The 18,876-nt window shown below is 46.3% G+C and overlaps 1 protein-coding gene across 4 annotated transcripts in view; it reads left to right on the top strand.

Moving 5' to 3' along the window:
* Nucleotides 1-3,640: 3,640 nt before the first annotated feature.
* The window catches only part of rab3il1 (RAB3A interacting protein (rabin3)-like 1), a 234,037-nt gene continuing 218,801 nt past the window's right edge, over nucleotides 3,641-18,876 (top strand). For 3 of the 4 annotated variants that reach the window (XM_070899826.1, XM_070899830.1, XM_070899829.1), the window contains exon 1: nucleotides 3,641-3,805. In XM_070899826.1, the coding sequence (XP_070755927.1) occupies nucleotides 3,690-3,805 (116 nt within the window). In that variant the 5' untranslated portion in view covers nucleotides 3,641-3,689. Of the gene's footprint in view, nucleotides 3,806-4,269; nucleotides 4,350-18,876 lie in introns of those variants that run through there. The other variant, XM_070899827.1, reaches the window with a different exon arrangement.

An 18,876-nucleotide genomic window follows, 5' to 3' on the forward strand; every position in this document is an offset into this window, starting at 1 on the left:
GCATCGACTCTCCCTAAAATTTATGTTTAATGGTGATGACAAGTACCTATATAGTGCCTTTAATGTAATAAAATATCCCAAGGCACTTTACACAGAAAAGAGATGGACTGAGCAGTAGATCATTTAGGAGAATTGGCTGAAGGCAAGGTCAAAAAGCCTTTAAGATTTTAAAAGTTGGGAAGGGAAGTAGAAAGGTGAAGAGGTTTAGGGAAGGAGAGTCAGGGGGTGGGGCTAAGGCAGCGGAAAACTTTGCAAGTTTTTAAGTGAAGAATGCTGGAAGTGGTAGGATGCACAGGAGCCCAGAGTGGGAGGATGGGAGAACAGCGTAGGGACTCAGAGGATGTTATATTTGTAGGACTGGGTGAGGTCATAGTGGAATCTATAAACAAGGGCAAGAATTTTGAATTTGACATGGAGGGAGGGAGGGACCCAGTGAAGGTCATTGAGGGCAGGGTGATGGTGAGTGAGAACCAAGACATAGGTGGAAGAGTTTTGGATAAGGGAAGTTGCTCAAGGAGTCAAGTCTTCAGCTACAAAAGCATGGATAAGGTTTCAGCGGCAGAAGGAGTGAGATAGGAAAAAAAGGTGGACAATGTTGTGGAGGTGGACGTATACTGTCTTCGTGTTGCATAAGAAGATAAGAAACAGGAGCAGGAGTAGGCCATTCGGCCCCTCGAGCCTGCTCCGCCATTCAATACGATCATGGACACAGCTCCACTTCCCCATAATCCTTCACTCCCTTATCGCTCAAAAATCTGCCTACCCCCGCTTTAAATACATTCAATAACCCAGCCTCCACAGCTCTCTGGGGCAGAGAATTCCACAGATTTGCAACCCTCTGAGAGAAGAAATTCTTCCTCATCTCAGTTTTAAATGGGCGGCCCCTTATTCTAAGATTATGCCCCCTAGTTTTAGTTTCCCCTATGAGTGGAAATACTCTGCATTCACCTTGTCGAGTCCCTTCATTATCTTATATGTTTCAATAAGATCACCTCTCATTCTTCTGAACTCCAATGTGTATAGGCCCAACCTACTCAACCTATCCTCATAAGTCAACCTCCTCATCTCCGGAATCAACTTAGTGAACCTTCTTTGAACAGCCTCCAATGCAAGTATATCCTTCCTTAAATACAGAGACCAAAACTGGATGCAGTACTCCAGGTGTGGCCTCACCAATACCCTGTACAGTTGTAGCAGGACTTCTCTGCTTTTATACTCTATCCCCCTTGCAATAAAAGCCAACATTCCATTTGTCTTCCTGATCACTTGCTGTACCTGCATACTAACTTTTTGTGTTTCATGCACAAGGACCCCAGGTCTCTCTGTACTGCAGCACTTTGCAATTTTTCTCCACTTAAATTATAATGAGCTTTTCTATTATTTCTGCCAAAGTGGATAACCTCACATTTTCCCCACACTATACTCCACCTGCGATTTAAAATTCAGTTTAAGTTTGAGCAGTACATCAAGGTCGCGCACTCTGATTCAGCCTGAGTGAGCACCTCGGGAGGGAGCTAGAGTAGGGAACAAGTGTACGGAGTATTTGTCAGACTCTCCAACTTAAATTCAGATACCCAGTCGACAACACAAAGATGGTTGTGGAACCACCTTCCATCTGAAAGATGGAAATGCTTATGATCAACAAGATCAATGTAGCTCTACCTTCATTCAATCTTTATATATCCAAGGCTTTAATTTCCTGGGTGCTTCTCCTTAATTCTGTAGCTGCTAGTTTTCACTAAGTCTCATTCCCTCTCAATCTTATTCCTTGCTTTATTCTCTTTAAACTCTGCTGTTTACGAGTCATCAGTCCTCTCTGCTGACTCAATTTTTGTTTTTCCTTAGTTTAAACATAGAAATAGGAGCAGGAGTAGGCCGTACGGCCCCTCGAGCCTGCTCCGCCATTTAATACGATCATGGCTGATCCGATCATGGACTCAGCTCCACTTCCCCGTCCGCTTCCCATAACCCCTTATCCCCTTACCGGTTAAGAAACTGTCTATTTCTGTCTTAAATGTATTCAATGTCCCAGCTTCCACAGCTCTCTGAGGCAGTGAATTCCACAGATTTACAACCCAGAGAAGAAATTTCTCCTCATCTCAGTTTTAAATGGGCGGCCCCTTATTCTAAGATCATGCTCCCTAGTTCTAGTCTCTCCCATCAGTGGAAATATCCTCTCTGCATCCACCTTGTCAAGCCCCCTCATAATCTCATTTTCCCCGTCCCTTTAGTCTCTATTCCTCACCGATTTCCCCCTTTCAGTCTCTGCTCAGTTTCTATTCTAAGGGATTTGTAGATATATCATCATCATCATAGGCGGTCCCTCGTATTGAGGATGACTTGCTTCCACGCCAAAAAGGGATGAGTTCACAGGTGTTTCAATGAAGGACCTAATATTCCAGATCCCGAACTACATCCTGAAGGGTGGAAGATGCCTGTGCGTGGATTTTTTTAACGTGTGGTGGCCGTTGCACACCAGCCACCACACGGGCTTGACAGAGCTAGGTCTTGGTCCAGTGGCAAGGATTAACCAAGACGACTGCAGACCAGCTCTGCTGCACGGACCTAGTGTGCACACATATCGCAGTGTGGGCTGGTCCATGCTGCCCCTGGGGCCCCGATCACATCCCTCCACAGTCTCTCACTGCTCCTGCTGTACCTGCCCACGCTCCAATCACCGTCCTAGACCTTGATGACATCACGCTTCGTTGCTGTCGCCCTCCTGCACCAGCTCACGCTGCCCCCTGGAGTGGCATGCCTCCATGCTGCTCCCAAGCTGCTGCACCTCCGCTCCTCCCATGGCCACCAGCGGCAGGTCGGGCCATAAAAGGAGCGGGGGTGCGGCGGCCCGGGAGCAGTGTGGAGGCCCCAACCTGCACGAGTACATTACATAATGTCGCTAGATGTTTATTCGCTGTACAGTTCATGTGCTTTAGAATACCACTGCAAGTCGGAGCTATAAATAGAGCTGGAGCGCCAGGCCCTGGAACATTGTGGCGGAGGTGCGGCGAATGAAGGTACGGGGCCCAGAAGAACCTAACTGCCCAGGGTCAGCACGGGCCAGCCCACACTGCGATATGTGAGCTCACTAGTTCCATGCAGCAGAGCAGGTCTGCAGTCGTCCTGGTTAACCCTTGTCACTGGATAAAGGCCCAGCTCTGTCAAGCCCGTGTGGTGGCTGGTGTGCAATGGTCACCACACGTTAAAAAAATCCACGCACAGGCATCTTCCACCCCCTCAACTGGAGTTCAGGACTGGAACATCGGGTCCTTCATTGAAACATCTGTGAACTCTTGTGGAAGCAAGTCATCCTCGTTCGAGAGACCGCCTGTGATGATGATGATTTAGTTTCATCACCAGCACCTTGGAGTACTGTGAACCTAACTGGCTCAGATTCTGGATTACTGACTCTACCAGGGAATAGAATTGCTTCCAGTCGGGATGGATGAATGGAACAGCTACATTTCACCCCTGGACCTGGATTATGCTCAGGCTTTGCATTGTTTTTCCTGGACCTGCACATTGTGAATTGAACACTAGGGGGCTCCGTTGATGGGAGGCAGCGCACAGCTGCTCTGGCACTAGCTCCGGGGTCTGCTCATTTATTGTCTGTTATATCGCTCAGAGAATGTTCCAGACTCCCAAATAAAAGCGGTCGTTACCGTCCCACACCCACTGCCTACAGCCGTATGTCTGTCTCAAATAGTAAATTACACACCGTCCTTATCGCAAACACCGACTCGGGCGCAAAATTCGGCCCTGGATTGCAAAGATGCTTCCCGAGGCGCAAATGGGGAAGCGAGCGGTGAGCTCCTGTGCAGCAATGAACACATAGACAACTTTATATACAGACAACTTTATGTAACTTTATACATGGACAACTTTATATATAGACAACTTAATATATAGACAATTTAGACAACTTAATATATAGACAACTTTACACAGAGAACTTTATATACAGACAACTTTACATAGACAACTTTATATACAGACAACTTTACATAGACAACTTTATATACAGACATATATACAGACAACTTTACATAGACAACTTAATATATAGACAACTTACTATATAGACAACTTTATATAGACAACTTAATATATAACCAACTTTATATGCAGACAACTTTATATATAGATAACTTTATATGCAGACAACTTTATAAATAGATAATTTTATACAGACACTGGTCAGTGTAGCTGGTAAAGATGAGGAAAAAACCCCAAACCATTTCATAAATACAAAAGATGTCCAAGGTTAATCCTTCAGTAAAAGTTGGCAGCTTCCTCCAGGAGCTGAGAAATGGCAAAGTGTCCAAAATGCTGATGGCTTCAAGGCACAGGTAAAGAGAATGTTTCATACTTTTTAAATATTGTGTTATTTTTTTCCTTCCTCTTCCCCCAATTTTTCAACTTCTCTTGGAGAGGTGCTCATTCTCGTTGGGCCCCCCTTCAGCCCTTCGTCAAAGCGCAGGGTTTTCGTGCCAACGCCTAGACAGTGAGTGTCAGCAAAGTTTTGCTGCTTTTTTGTTGTTGGGGGTGAGGGGGAGCTTTTCTCTCCTACACGTGTTTCCCTTCCCCTTCTTCTATTCCTTTTTAACTATTGTTCATTTGCAATGTTTAATGGTTCTGATGAAGGCTCCAAAACCTGAAAGGTTAACTTGTCTGTTCTCTCAAAAAAATCACCAACTCCAAAAGCAATTTTTACTTGTCCTTCCTGTTCTACTGCACTGCATGGCAAGCTGTTTAGAAGTGAGCGTATGAAGAGGTGGACTGAGACTCGCATTGGTTACTTGGTACTGCCGCTGTCCAGGTTAAGTGTTATTAGAACATAATAGGAGCAGAAGTAGGCCATTTGGCCCTTCGAGCCTGCTCCGCCATTTAATAAGATCATGGCTGATCTACCTCAACTCCACCTACTTGTATTATACCCATATCCTTCAATTCCCTTGGTATACAAAAATTTATCGATTTCAGTCTTGAATATATTCAGTGACTGAGCATCCACAGCCCTCTGGGGTAGAGAATTTAAAAGATTCACAACTCTCACAGTAAAGAAATTTCTCTTTATCTCAGCCCTAAATGGCCGACCCCTTATTCTGAGACTGTGACTCCTAGTTCTAGACTCCCCAGTCAAAGAGCTGCATCATATCTTGTTATTTTGTGAAACAAGGAGTTGCAAGTTGTACTCTAGTGGAATCTCCTGTGTTGGTTTTATTGCTATTGGTTAAAATTTACTTTAATAAGCCCAATTAATAGTTATTGCTCAAGTCCCATGGTCTGACAGTGTAAATATCGTTCCGTTACCTGACGAGTCAGTAGCATTCCAGGAGACTCGCGTCACATCCAATGATCACAGCAACAAGGCTGTTAAGTTCGATCATAAGCAGCACTTCATTACCCTTGTGCATGTAAAGTCACATTGCACTTTATAGGAGTGAGGGCTTGTTTAAGGGAATGGGCCCTGGTGTTCAGCAAGAGAACAATATCTGGTAGAGCCTAAAAATCATAACAGGAAACGGGCTGTAAACACTAAGGCATTGTAACTATTCAGAAATGTTAATTGTGATTCAGAAGTGTCACCTGTTTTAAACTAAATTTTCAAGATTTACATTACATAGCCATTGTGCATAATAAAATAATACATTGATACATTAAGGGTTTTGTGTGTGCAGTGGGATAAATGCAGGTTGAAAAACTGAAGCAGTTTCTTCGTTCTTAGTCCCTTGGGTTTTGTTGAGCTGGGAAGCAAGAATATCCTGCCCGCTAGTGGTTCTGTTGGTTGCAATCACTGGTCTCTATAGGTCAGTTGCTGTTTCTGGCTGATTTCCCCTCCTGTGCTAGTCCACTATCTTCCCTTGGGACGTGGTTTGGGTTTTGGATTGGTTTGTGTGTGTGTGTGTGTGTGTGTGTGTGTGTGTGTGTGTGTGTACTGGGAAGGGTACTTTGTGAACCTCTCAACATAGAAACATAGAAAATAGGGGCAGTAGTAGGCCATTCGGCCCTTCTAGCCTGCACTGCCATTCAATATGATCATGGCTGATCCTCTATCTCAACACCATATTCCCGCTTTCACCCATACCCTTTGACGCCTTTTGTTTCTAGAAATCTATCTATTTCCTTCTTAAATATATTCAGTGACTTGGCCTCCACAGCCTTCTGTGGTAGAGAATTCCACAGGTTCACCACCCTCTGAATGAAAAATATTCTCCTCATCTCGGTCCTAAATTTCCTACCCTGTATCCTGAGACTGTGACCTCCTTGTTCTAGACTTCCCAGCCACGGGAAACCTCCTTCCCACATCCAGTCTGTCCAACCCAGTCAGAATTTTATACAGTTCAATGAGATCCTCTTTTATTCTTCTAAACTAGTGAATACCGGCCTAGTCGACCCAATCTCTCCTCATACGACAGTCCTGCCATCCCAGTAATCAATCTGCTGAACCTTCATTGCACTCCCCCCATGGCAAGTATATCCTTTCTTAGGTAAGGAGACCAAAACTGCACACAATACTTCAGGTGCGGTCTCACCAAGGCCCTGTATAACTGTAGTAAGACATCCTTGCTCCTGTACTCAAATCCTCTTGCAATGAAGGTCAACATACCATTTGCCTTCCTAACTGCTTGCTGCACCTGCATATTTGCTTTCAAAGACTGGTGTACAAGGACACCCAGGTCCCTTAGTACATTGACATTTCCCAAGCTATCACCATTTAAATAATACTTTGTCCTTATGTTTTTCCTACCAAACTGGATAACCTCACATTTATCCACGTTATACTGCATCTGCCATGTGTTTGCCACTCACTCAACCTATATAAATCACCTTGCAGCGTCTTTGCATCCTCCTCATAACTCACAATCCCACCTAGTTTTGTGTCATCAGCAAACTTGGAAATATTACATTTGGTTCCCTCATCCAAATCATTTCTATATATTGTGAATAACTGGTGCCCAAGCACTGATCACTGTGGTACCCCACTAGTCACTGCCTGCCACCCCGAAAAACACCCGTTTATTCCTACTCTCTGTTTTTTGTCAGATAACCAATTTTCAATCCATGCCAGTATATTACGCCCTTCCTCAAGAAGGTTATTTCTCCAGTTCCTGGCAGAAGTCATAATCATCATAGGTTGTCCCTTGGAATCGAGGAAGATTTGCTTCCACTCTTAACATGAGTCTTTAGGTGGCTGAACAGTTCAATACGGGAACCACAGTCCCTGTCACAGGTGGGGCAGATAGGCGTTGAGGGAAGGGGTGGGTGGTGCTGGCAGAAGTAGAACATCACTCATTGGGATTGGCATATATTCCACAGGTCCTTTGCTACATTTTCTTATGAGGAATGTTCAACTTCACTTCGAGGAAGGGGAGAGAATGCACCTTCTTGCAGCTACAAGCAGGACCTGTTCTACTCTGCATTCTGCAGGAGCTGAAATATTGCTCGAATTGTTGTTATGTATATAACTATATAATACTTGCCACCAGAGGGCGCGACTGTTGGAGTCCTAATGGTCACCTGCACACACGTGCAGGGCCAGTATAAAAGGTTGGCTGCCATGTTGTTTAGGCACTCTGGAGTTGTAATAAAGAAGACTAAGGTCACACTAAGTTTAGCTCACAGTACTCAGCCTCGTGGAGTTCCTCTATACATAACAATTGTGATAATGTATATTATTATAGGTGGAAATAATAGACACCCAGGAGTGATTTACAGGCTGAAGAAAGAATCAGCTTGCGTTTATACGCCACCTTTCACATCCTCAGGATATCCCAATGAACTTTACACCCAATTAATTATTTTTGAAGTACCACAGGATGGCTAATATCCATCTGAACAGGCAGTCACAGGACTATTAAGCTGTCTTCATTGAAAGAAATTACTTACAAGGAAAGGTGAAGGGAGAAAACTACATTAGGTGATTTAGCGTTTAACTTCTCATCCAAAAGACAGCACCTCCGACAATGCGAACTCTCAGTAGTGCACTGAAGGTTGGAATCTAATTTGATTCATATGGTTTAATGTGGAATAATGGATATCCAGAATTGAGTTCCGGATTGGAATTGAAAGCTTTGGATAGTTTATTTGTAGAATAGGAGATGAAAGTTGAGGTAATTCTTTTTTGCTCGCAGTGGTTCAATCTATTATCATGAGCACCAAAATGTTGTGTCTGTCTACTGCCGTTCTGTATGGCTCACAGACGTGGACCATGTACAGTAGACACCTCAAGTCGCTGGAGAAATACCACCAACGATGTCTCTGCAAAATCCTACAAATCCCCTGGGAGGATAGACGCACCAACATTAGCGTCCTCGACCAGGCCAACATCCCCAGCATTGAAGCACTGACCACACTTGATCAGCTCCGCTGGGCGGGCCACATTGTCCGCATGCCAGACTTGAGACTCCCAAAGCAAACTCGGAACTCCTTCACGGCAAATGAGCCAAAGGTGGGCAGAGGAAACGTTACAAGGACACCCTCAAAGCCTTCCTGATAAAGTGCAACATCCCCACTGACACCTGGGAGACCTTGGCCAAAGACCGCCCTAAGTGGAGGAAGTGCATCCGGGAGGGCGCTGAGCACCTCGAGTCTCATCGCCGAGAGCATGCAGAAATCAAGCGCAGGCAGCGGAAGGAGCGTGCGGCAAACCTGTCCCACCCACCCTTTCCCTCAACGACTGTCTGTCCCACCTGTGACAGGGACTGTGGCTCTCGTATTGGACTATTCAGCCACCGAAGGACTCATTCTAAGAGTGGAAGCAAGTCTTCCTCGATTCCGAGGGACTGCCTATGAAGATGATGATGAATACGACTAGAGTACATGAGCAACACTCCAGCTGCACAACAGTAGTTTAGAACGGAGGCTGAATAAACCTGTCTCCCCATCCGATGCTCCCCCTGTCGTAACCCTCGATCTTGTGTCACCACTGTCCCTGTGCCTCATACCTCTTTCCTCACGCCTGAAAATGCTCTTAGCACTGAGCTGGCAGGCAGCAGAACTTCCTGCTGATGCCTGATATTCCGGCCTAGGCACCCCTGACTTGTCCTGAGCCTCCTGCCTGGAGCATCATATCGTTATACAAATGAATTGCCACTGCGTTATCGGTTTGCACAAGGACCGGATTCTTGGTCTCTGCATCACCCGTCTGGGTGCATCTACCTATTAAGCCACCGGGGTTTCAGTAACTTCAATGATGTGCAGGAATTGGTTCTTGCCTTGTTAACTTTGGCTTCAGCATGCAGGAGCTGATTAACAGCACTCCATAGCTTTATCTTTGAGGCCAAAGAATGCAGCTTTGGAATGGGTGATACAAACCTCTGATCTAAGCACCCCTCCCAGTGTCCGTTTGCTTTCTGAGAATATTTCTCCGGCTGTATCTCTGTCCTTGCAACAGCTGCCTATCATGGACTGAGGGCAGTGCTGAATAAGCATGATAATTGCAGTTACAGTGCATTGGAACCAGCAAAAATAATCCTTTTATTTCACTGTTATTTTCTGTTCAATTTTTGTCCCCTCTTTTCCTGAAAGTGCTGACTCTTTGCTGGGTAAGAGTTCCACACAGCCCTCCAGTACCTTTTCCAGGTGGCCAGTCCTCGTATGCAAGTCTGGATGATATGTGCCAACCTAATTTTGTTTTCTGCCGCTGGATTCCTGGGCTACTTCGGCCTGCTCTGCCTTGCTGGTTTTTCACACTTCCATTCCTGCTGATCCCTCTAACTATTCTCACGCACTCTGTGTGCTGTATCTGTCTTTTTATTTCTCTCACTTTGCCTCCCGCAAACATCACTTGTCATTTCATCATCTCCTGTTCTCCAGCTAAGCACATCACAAATCATTCTGTTTCATTTCCTGTGTGTGGTTTGTTTCCTCTCCCTCCCCACTTTCCCTTGTCCTGTTCCTTTCTAAAAAAAATGCTTTTCATCTGTCATATCCTGCGGCCTTGAAGAATGCTGTTTTTCTGTCGATGCTGCCTGACCTGCTGACCATTTCCAGCTTTATTTTCGATCTGCAGCACCTGCAGTATTTTCTCAGCCGGCTGTTTAACTATGGGGCATCACGGCCAAGCCCAGACTTAACATCCACTCGGCACTCTGCCATTGGTCGTCCAACATGTCCTTCCTCGGTGCGGCACCTTCCCAGGCCAATGAGAGAGGATCTCATAGAAACTTATAAAATTCTGACGGGATTGGACAGGTTAGATGCAGGAAGAATGTTCCTGATGTTGGGGAAGTCCAGAACCAGGGGACACAGTCTAAGGATAAGGGGTAAGCCATTTAGGACTGAGATGAGGAGAAACTTCTTCACTCAGAGAGTTGTTAACCTGTGGAATTCCCTACTGCAGAGAGTTGTTGATGCCAGTTCATTGGATATATTCAAGAGGGAGTTAGATATGGCCCTTACGGCCAAAGGGATCAAGGGGTATGGAGAGAAAGCAGGAAAGGGGTACTGAGGGAATGATCAGCCATGATCTTATTGAATGGTGATGCAGGCTTGAAGGGCTGAATGGCCTACTCCTGCACCTATTTTCTATGTTTCTATGTAATCGGAAAGTGAATAGTCTCCATTACCTGATTGGATGATTCCTGATTCAGCCAAACAGCCATTTTCCCCCTCATGTCCAATATTTTTTTTAAAAACCAATAAACAAAGGTCTTTATATTAAAAAAACACTTTATTGCCCCTAGAATCTTTCTTCCAGCAGTGTCCTGCAAGTTAGTCTATAATTTCTGGAGATTCCAGGGCAATCCCAGAGAGTTGGCAGCCCTAGCTATACCAGTGAGAATGTGACTGGAGAAAGATAGTCATTGTAGCCTCCTAATAGAAAACTGCAACTTCATATTCTCATTTAACTTGTTAAGCTATTGTTGCAGTTAAACCTGCCACTACCAGGGTAAATTCAGTGTATGTATTGGCACATGCGACGGAGCCTGGTCTCCAGTCGTCTTGGATCCCCTTGCCACTGGTCCAAGACCTTGCTCTGTCAAGCCTGTGTGGTGGCTGGTGTGCAAGGCCACTCCAGGTTAAAAGAATTCATGCACACGCATCTTCCACCGTTTAAAATGAGTTAATCGGTCACCTGAGTACTCATTGTTAGTGTGGAAGCAAGTCATCCTCGACCCCGAGGGACTGCCTATGATGATGATGATGCAGCAAGGATGGCCCGACAGTGATCAGGAGCTGGTATTCTGCCTGTTGATTTTTTTTACCCTCTAGCTCAAGAGTGCCGAAGCCTTTTGTACCATTGCCACTGCCACACCAACTGAGAACAACTAACTCAGCACAAACCAGGACTAAATTATTGGGACGTCCCTGTCTGTGTGGCTCAGTTACACACAGGGTGAACCAGTTGATGAGATGTTAACCATTTTAGCTCCTCTGCTCGCATGCTTGATTACTCTGTGTATACACAATTTACAAACTCCGTGCACCACACTCGGTCAAAATATACATAGCCTCACATGTGAAGAATGACTATCGGCATGTGGTAGAGGATGTTTGATGGTATCCATGGAATCCAACCCTAGCAAGAGTCAGAACAGGGGAAATAATAGTGGGAGCCACAGGATACTTTACTGACAGTTAAGTTTCTGCCTGTACTACATCTGGCTCAGCCGTACAGGTACTGTAAGAGTTTAAATTAAAATATTGTACTAGCAATAATAAGAACATAAGAAATAGGAGCAGGAGTAGGCCATACGACCCCTCGAGCCTGCTCCACCATTTAATATAATCATGGCTGATCCGATCATGGACTCAGCTCCACTTCCCTGCCCACTCCCCATAACCCCTTACTCCCTTATCAGTTAAGAAACTGTCTATTTCTGACTTAAATTTATTCAATGACCCAGCTTCCACAGCTCTCTGAGGCAGTGAATTCCACTACAAGCCCCGAGTATTGACAGAGATCAATTCAGAGGCTGATCATTCTGGATCTTACTTAGCAAATATCAGCCTTTGGGTTTGAAGACAGTATCTGCCCTTCACCCCTCCTCCTCTGCCCCCAATGTACATGCACACACATGGCTTCTCATATACACATATGCACACTCATATACACACTTCTCATATACATGCACACACTCACAAACATCCATACGATATGCACGTACCCTCTCATGTACATACACACACTTGTATCTATACCCACTCAATGAAACACACAGATACATTTTCAGATCTCCTCATATACATTCAGACAGACATTGACACGTACATACCCATACACTCAGTCACAAACCCTCTCAGATATACACACGGCCACATACACACTCATTCACACATCTTATTATATAAATAAGCATATTGACAGTTCTTCCCACATGGTTGGACATTATTGATATGACAACAAGCAGACGATGATAAGGAATATAACCAGTGTTACACTTTCACTGTCATTATGTTTTAAATGATTTGCACACAGTAACAATTAGACATGGCAACATTACTGATCCCAGTGAATCAAGTTAGGATGACTTTAACTCTCAACAAAATTATTATTCACTGCAAGGGCAGTTTTCTATTGTTTCACTGGCAACATTTATATATGTTTTAAATTTGTAATGCTGAATATGATAAAGCAGAATTTTTAAATCAGGCACCTCAGAATCGAGCATTAAACATTATGTGACATAAAGATTATATTATTCTGTTGAAGAAATGCTACCTCTAGCTGAAGTTTAGCAATAATTGGCTGCCTGGATCTTAAGTTTGTTCATGAAAGGACTATCTGGAACCTGCAGAAATTGAGACATTATCATTTTGAATAAAACACGCCTTTCTGCTGCTGGTGATCTTAGCTGGAACTGCCCTACCGGTCACTCACTTTACCTACATTTTACAGACAGGGGTGAAAAATTTCAGACACCAACTAACCCAAAGAGCTACATTCCATCTATAAGAGTCTGAAATTCAAAACAACTTACTAACTTCTGAATACCATCAGCATATTTCTCCATCCATTTCTGTCCTTCACTGTCCATCCATTTTGGTCCTTCACTGTGTCTCGACCCCATCTCCAAACCTTCAGTGTGTTTCTCCCGCTATCTCTAACCTTTGTGTGTCTGTGCCTCCATCTCCAAACCCGCTAGTCTTGTCTCCCACCATTTCCAGCCCGTCAGTCCACCTCTCCTATCTCCAACCCTTCAGCTTGCTTCCCCCTCTCCCATCCATTTCTAACCTATTAGTTTGTTTTTACTTCCATATCTCTCTTCCCACTTCTAGTCCTTCAGTATATCTCTTCCCACCACCCCCCCCCCCCCCCCAACCCCCATCTCTAACTCTTCAGTGTGTCTCCCTACATCTCTAACCCTTCATTGTGTGTCTCATTCCATCTTTAACCGTCAGTGTGTCTCACCACCACCTCTCCCAACCCCTCCACTGTCTCTGATTTGTCACGCTGCTTACCCAACACCTAGCACTGAATCAGCAGAAATTTCCTCCAAATAAATATTGGGAAATTGTCTAGCAGTCAACTCCATCCCTCTTCCTGGCAACTGTTTGAGGCTGAACCAGACTGTTTGCAACCACGGTGTTATATTTCACCCCGAGCTGAGGTTCCGACCATCTATTTGCTCCATCGCCAACACTTCTGTAACCACCCGGCTTCTGCCCCTCCCTCAGCTCATCCGCTGAAAACCTCATCTGTGCCTTTGTTACCTCAAGACTTGATAATTCCAATGCTCTCCGGGCAGGCCTCCCATCTTCCACCCTACATAAACTTGAGGTCATCCAAAACACTGCTGCCTGTATCCTCACTCACATCAAGTCCTGTTCACCCATCACTTCTGTGCTTGCCGACCTACATTGGCTCCCTGTCCAGCAATGCCTCAATTTTAAGCAGCTTTGGACATTTTGCTACGTGAAAGGTGCTATTTAAATGCAAATTGTTGTTTATAACCAAGCCATTAATGTCTCTAACTGAATCTCTAACCCTCCAGTATGTGTCTCCTTCCATTTCTAACCTGTCATGTATTCAACCAGCATTGTAACCCATGTATAATCTGACCTAAGTTGTACACCGTGAGAACAATGACCACTAGGTGGGAGACACTCCTCACCTGGACCTTCAGGTATAAAAGGGGAAGCTGCACTCGCCTTCATCATTTGAGTGCTAAGGAATAAAGGACCGGTCACAGACTGACCTTCTCTCAAGCATGGGCCTCGTGTGCATTTATACTGTATAGTAAGGACGTATCAATGGCGACAAGAAACTGGGATTTAAACCACGTGAGCATGGCCACTAGCAGAACAGACGAGAGGTACTGTGTTAAGGAATGGTTGGGACAGAGATTCAACATTGTTAAAGCAGCACACAGTTCTCCAGGCAGACAAGGGCAGTCAGGCATGCCCCAACATATAGTCGAACCCAGAGGGGGAGTTCGACAGAGACAATGGCAAGCTGAACGGCGATTCACGCCATTGCAAGGGACAATGCGGCCAGTAATGATAATGGCGCACTCAAGGACAATAACAGGGGCAGTCAGGGACGATCGACTGGCAAAGGACCTTTTGTTTCCAACAGCAGCTCATGTTGGAGGCGTGGAGGCACATACTCAGCCGGAGTTTGCAGAGATGAGCAAAATACCTGCAGAGATTGCAGAAATGAACGCTGGGGGAAATCGCTGGAAGCTGAAGTTCAGAGAGTTCATGTGGAGCACGTATACAGTTCATACACCAGGATGCCACCGATAATGATGAAAGTGCTCCTCAATGGCATCCCAGTATCAATGGAACTAGACACGGGGGCCAGCCAGTCCCTGATGGGTATCAAACAGTTTGAAAAGTTGTGGGCGTCCAAGGCCAAGAGGCCAAAATTATCACCGATTGACGCACAGCTACGGACTTACACAAAGCAGATCATTCCGGTGCTAGGCAGCGCCACGGTAGTCGTGACTCACAAAGATTCGGAGAACAGGTTGCCACTCTGGATTGTCCCAGGGGACGGTCCCGCACTACTGGGGAGGAGTTGGCTTGCTGTCATGAACTGGAAATGAGGCGATGTCAATGCAATTTCCTCTGTGGAGCGAGTATCATGCTCACAGATCCTGGACAAATTTGACTCATTATTTCAACCCGGCATCCGCACTTTCATGGGGGCCAAAGTAGTGATTCACATAAATCCGGACGCCAGGCCAGTACACCACAAGGCCAGAGCGGTGCCGTACATGATGCGGGAAAAGATAGAAGGCGAATTGGACCGCCTGCTGAGGGAAGGCATCATCTCGCCAGTCGAATTCAGTGACTGGGCGAGCCCGATCGTGCCGGTGCTCAAGGCGGATGGGTCGGTCAGGATATGTGGCGATTACAAGGCCACCATCAATCGGGTGTCACTCCAAGACCAGTACCCGCTACCGAGAGCGGAGGACCTCTTTGCGACGCTATCCGGTGGCAAACTTTTCTCAAAATTGGACCTGACCTCAGCTTACATGACCCAGGAGCTGGCGAGTGAGTCGAAGAAGCTGACCACCATCACGACACACAAGGGGTTGTTTGAGTACAACAGATGTCCGTTCGGGATTCGCTCGGCTGCCGCGATCTTCCAACGAAATATGGAAAGCCTCCTCAAGTCGATTCCAGGGACGGTGGTTTTTCAGGACGACATCCTCATCACTGGTTACGATACTGAAGAACACCTCCACAACATGGAGGAGGTGCTACGCAGGCTGGACCGGGTAGGGCTGCGACTGAAAAAGGCGAAGTGTGTCTTCCTAGCTCCAGAGGTAGAATTCCTGGGGATGAGGGTAGCAGCAGACGGGATCAGCCCTACTGCGTCCAAGACGGAAGTGATCCAGAGAGCACCCAGACCCCGTAACACGACGGAGCTGCGTTCGTTCCTGGGGCTCCTGAACTATTTTGGTAACTTGCTTCCCAAATTGAGCACGCTGCTAGAGCCGCTACACGTGCTCCTACGCAAAGGTCGCGAATGGGACTGGGGGGACAGCCAGGAAAGGGCTTTTAATAGAGCACGCAATTTGGTATGTTCCAACACTCTGTTAACACTATACGACCCATGTAAGAAACTTGTGTTAACGTGCGATGCGTCGTCCTATGGTGTCGGGTGTGTGTTGCAGCATGTCAATGTCAAGGGTCAGTTACAGCCGGTAGCTTATGCCTCCAGGAGTCTGTCCCAGGCAGAAAGGGGTTACGGGATGGTAGAAAAGGAGGCGCTCGCATGTGTATATGCGGTAAAGAAAATGCACCAATACCTGTTTGGCAGGAAATTTGAGTTGGAGACAGATCACAAACCCCTAACGACCCTTTTGGCCGACAACAAGGCCATAAATGCAAACGCATCGGCCCGCATACAGAGGTGGGCACTCACGTTAGCCGCCTATGACTACACAATTCGGCACAGACGGGCACCGAAAACTGCGCCGATGCACTCAGCAGGCTCCCACTAGCCACCACTGAGGGGGCTACCAAGCATGCTGCTGAGATGGTCATGGCTGTTGAAGCTTTCGGAAGCGAAGGCTCACCCGTGACAGCCCGTCAGATTAAAGTCTGGACAAATGGAGACCCTCTATTGTCTCTAGTCAAAAAATGTGACCTGAATGGGGACTGGGCAGCCACGTACAGGGCATGCCCTGAGGAATTTAAACCATTTCACAGGCGCAGGGATGAACTCTCAATTCAGGCCAATTGCCTACTGTGGGGAAACCGCATAGTCATGCCCCAGATGGGCAGAGAGGTGTTCATCAGAGAACTCCACAATGAGCACCCGGCATTGTCACGATGAAGGCAATTGCCAGATCACATGTTTGGTGGCCAGGGATAGACGCAGATCTGGAACTTTGTGTTCGCAGGTGCAACACGTGTGCCCAGCTGGGCAATGCGCCCAGGGAAGCCCCCCTTAGCCCCTGGCCATGGCCCGCCAAGCCTTGGTCACGCATCCATGTGGACTACGCAGGTCCTTTCGTGGGAAAAATGTTTTTGGTTGTAGTAGACGCCGACTCCAAATGGATCGAGTGTGACATTTTAAATTCAAGCACATCCTCTGCCACGGTAGAAAATCTACGGGCAATGTTCGCCGTGCACGGTCTACCGGACGTTTTGGTCAGCGACAATGGCCCGTGCTTCACAAGCACCAAATTCCAGGACTTCATGGCAGGCAATGGAATTAACCATTTCAGAACGGCACCGTTCAAGCCGGCCTCAAACGGCCAGGCAGAACGAGCAGTGCAGATAATCAAACAGGGGATGCTCAGAATCCAAGGGGGTTCCCTACAAAGGCGCTTATCACGCCTCCTGTTGGCCTATAGATCCCGACCACACTCGCTCACAGGGGTTCCACCCACAGAGCTGCTAATGAAAAGGACGCTCAAAACCCGGCTATCCCTTATACACCCCACCATGAAAGAAATTGTCGAGAGCAGGCTCCAGCCACAATATGGCTACCATGACAGGAATGCGAGGGCGCGATGTATTGATGTAAATGATCCTGTTTTTGTCCTCAACTACAAATGGCTCGCAGGCACTGTAATTGCCAAAGAGGGAAATAGGATTCTGGTAGTTAAACTTACCAATGGACAAATCTGCCGCAAACACGTGGATCAAACAAAAAGGAGGTTCAGCAACCCCATAGAAGAAGCAGAGGAAGAACACGATGTTGAGTTCACTCCACCACAGGTGACCGCACACCGGAACCAAAGGGAGGAGAGCCCAGTCATTGTGGGCAGTCCGGACAGGCCTGAGGCACCGCAAACAGCAGACCACTCAGGCCAGCGCCCAACAACCGGAGCCCCAACTCAGGCGCTCTACAAGAGAGCGTAAACCACCAGAGAGACTTAACCTGTGATCCCAATAAGACTTTGGAAGGGAGGTGATGTCATGTATTCAACCAGCATTGTAATCCATGTATAATCTGACCTAAGTTGTACACTGTGAGAACAATGACCACTAGGTGGGAGACACTCCTAACCTGGGCCTTCAGGTATAAAAGGGGAAGCATTTGAGTGCTAAGGAATAAAGGACAGGTCACAGACTGACCTTCTCTCAAGCATGGGCCTCGTGTGCATTTATACTGTGTAGTAAGGACGTATCATAACCCAAGTGCCTTTCCCTCCATTTCCAATCCCTCAGTGTGTTGCCAGCAATCTCCAACCCGACAGTGTGTTGCTTTCTTCATTAATCCTACTATATCTCTTCACAATTTCTAGACCGTTCGTATATCTATCCCTTCATTTTCTGTCTTTCGTTCCATTTCTAGCACTTCTGTGTCCCTTGTGCTTCTATTTTTGAGCTTTTGCTATGTCTTGCTGCATCTCCAACCTTTCAGTATGTTTCACTTTCCAGCCTCAGTCCTTTATCTCAATCTCTAATTCTTAAATCTGTCTCTGCCTCCACCTCCAATTCTTTAATGTATGTCTCTCCCTCTCTACTTTTCCAGTTCTTTAACGTGTCTCTCCCTGCATCTACGACCTTTCACTGCATCTCCATCGCCAACCCTCCATGTCCCCTCCTTCGGTGTGTGTGCCTCTCCCTCCATCTCCAACTTTTTGTTATGGCCCTCCCTTCATCTCCAATATTTTATGGTGCAGAGACTTGTGGCAGAGCAAAATTTTTCTTATTCAAGGGAGTTATAAGTGAGGGAGTTTGGGCCAGCAAGGAACAGGTGTGTAAAGGTATTTTCCAAAAATGTAAATCAAACAGTCTTTCGCATATGACTGAATTGGTTGTTGTGCATGGGGTGGTATGCAGGATATGGGCCATGCTCAAAATATCCAGGGAAGTATACTTGCATGATGTGGTAACTAATTGAGTCGCTGAGAAATTAATTGCCAGGTTCGAGGACGAACTAACCAACCAACTGTGCACTTTATGTGAGGGTACGGGGCCCAGAAGAGCAGAGGGCCGTGCAGCAGAGCAGGTCTCCAG

The sequence above is a fragment of the Pristiophorus japonicus genome, chromosome 14 (assembly GCF_044704955.1).
Source record: "Pristiophorus japonicus isolate sPriJap1 chromosome 14, sPriJap1.hap1, whole genome shotgun sequence".
Taxonomy (NCBI): Eukaryota; Metazoa; Chordata; class Chondrichthyes; family Pristiophoridae; genus Pristiophorus; species Pristiophorus japonicus.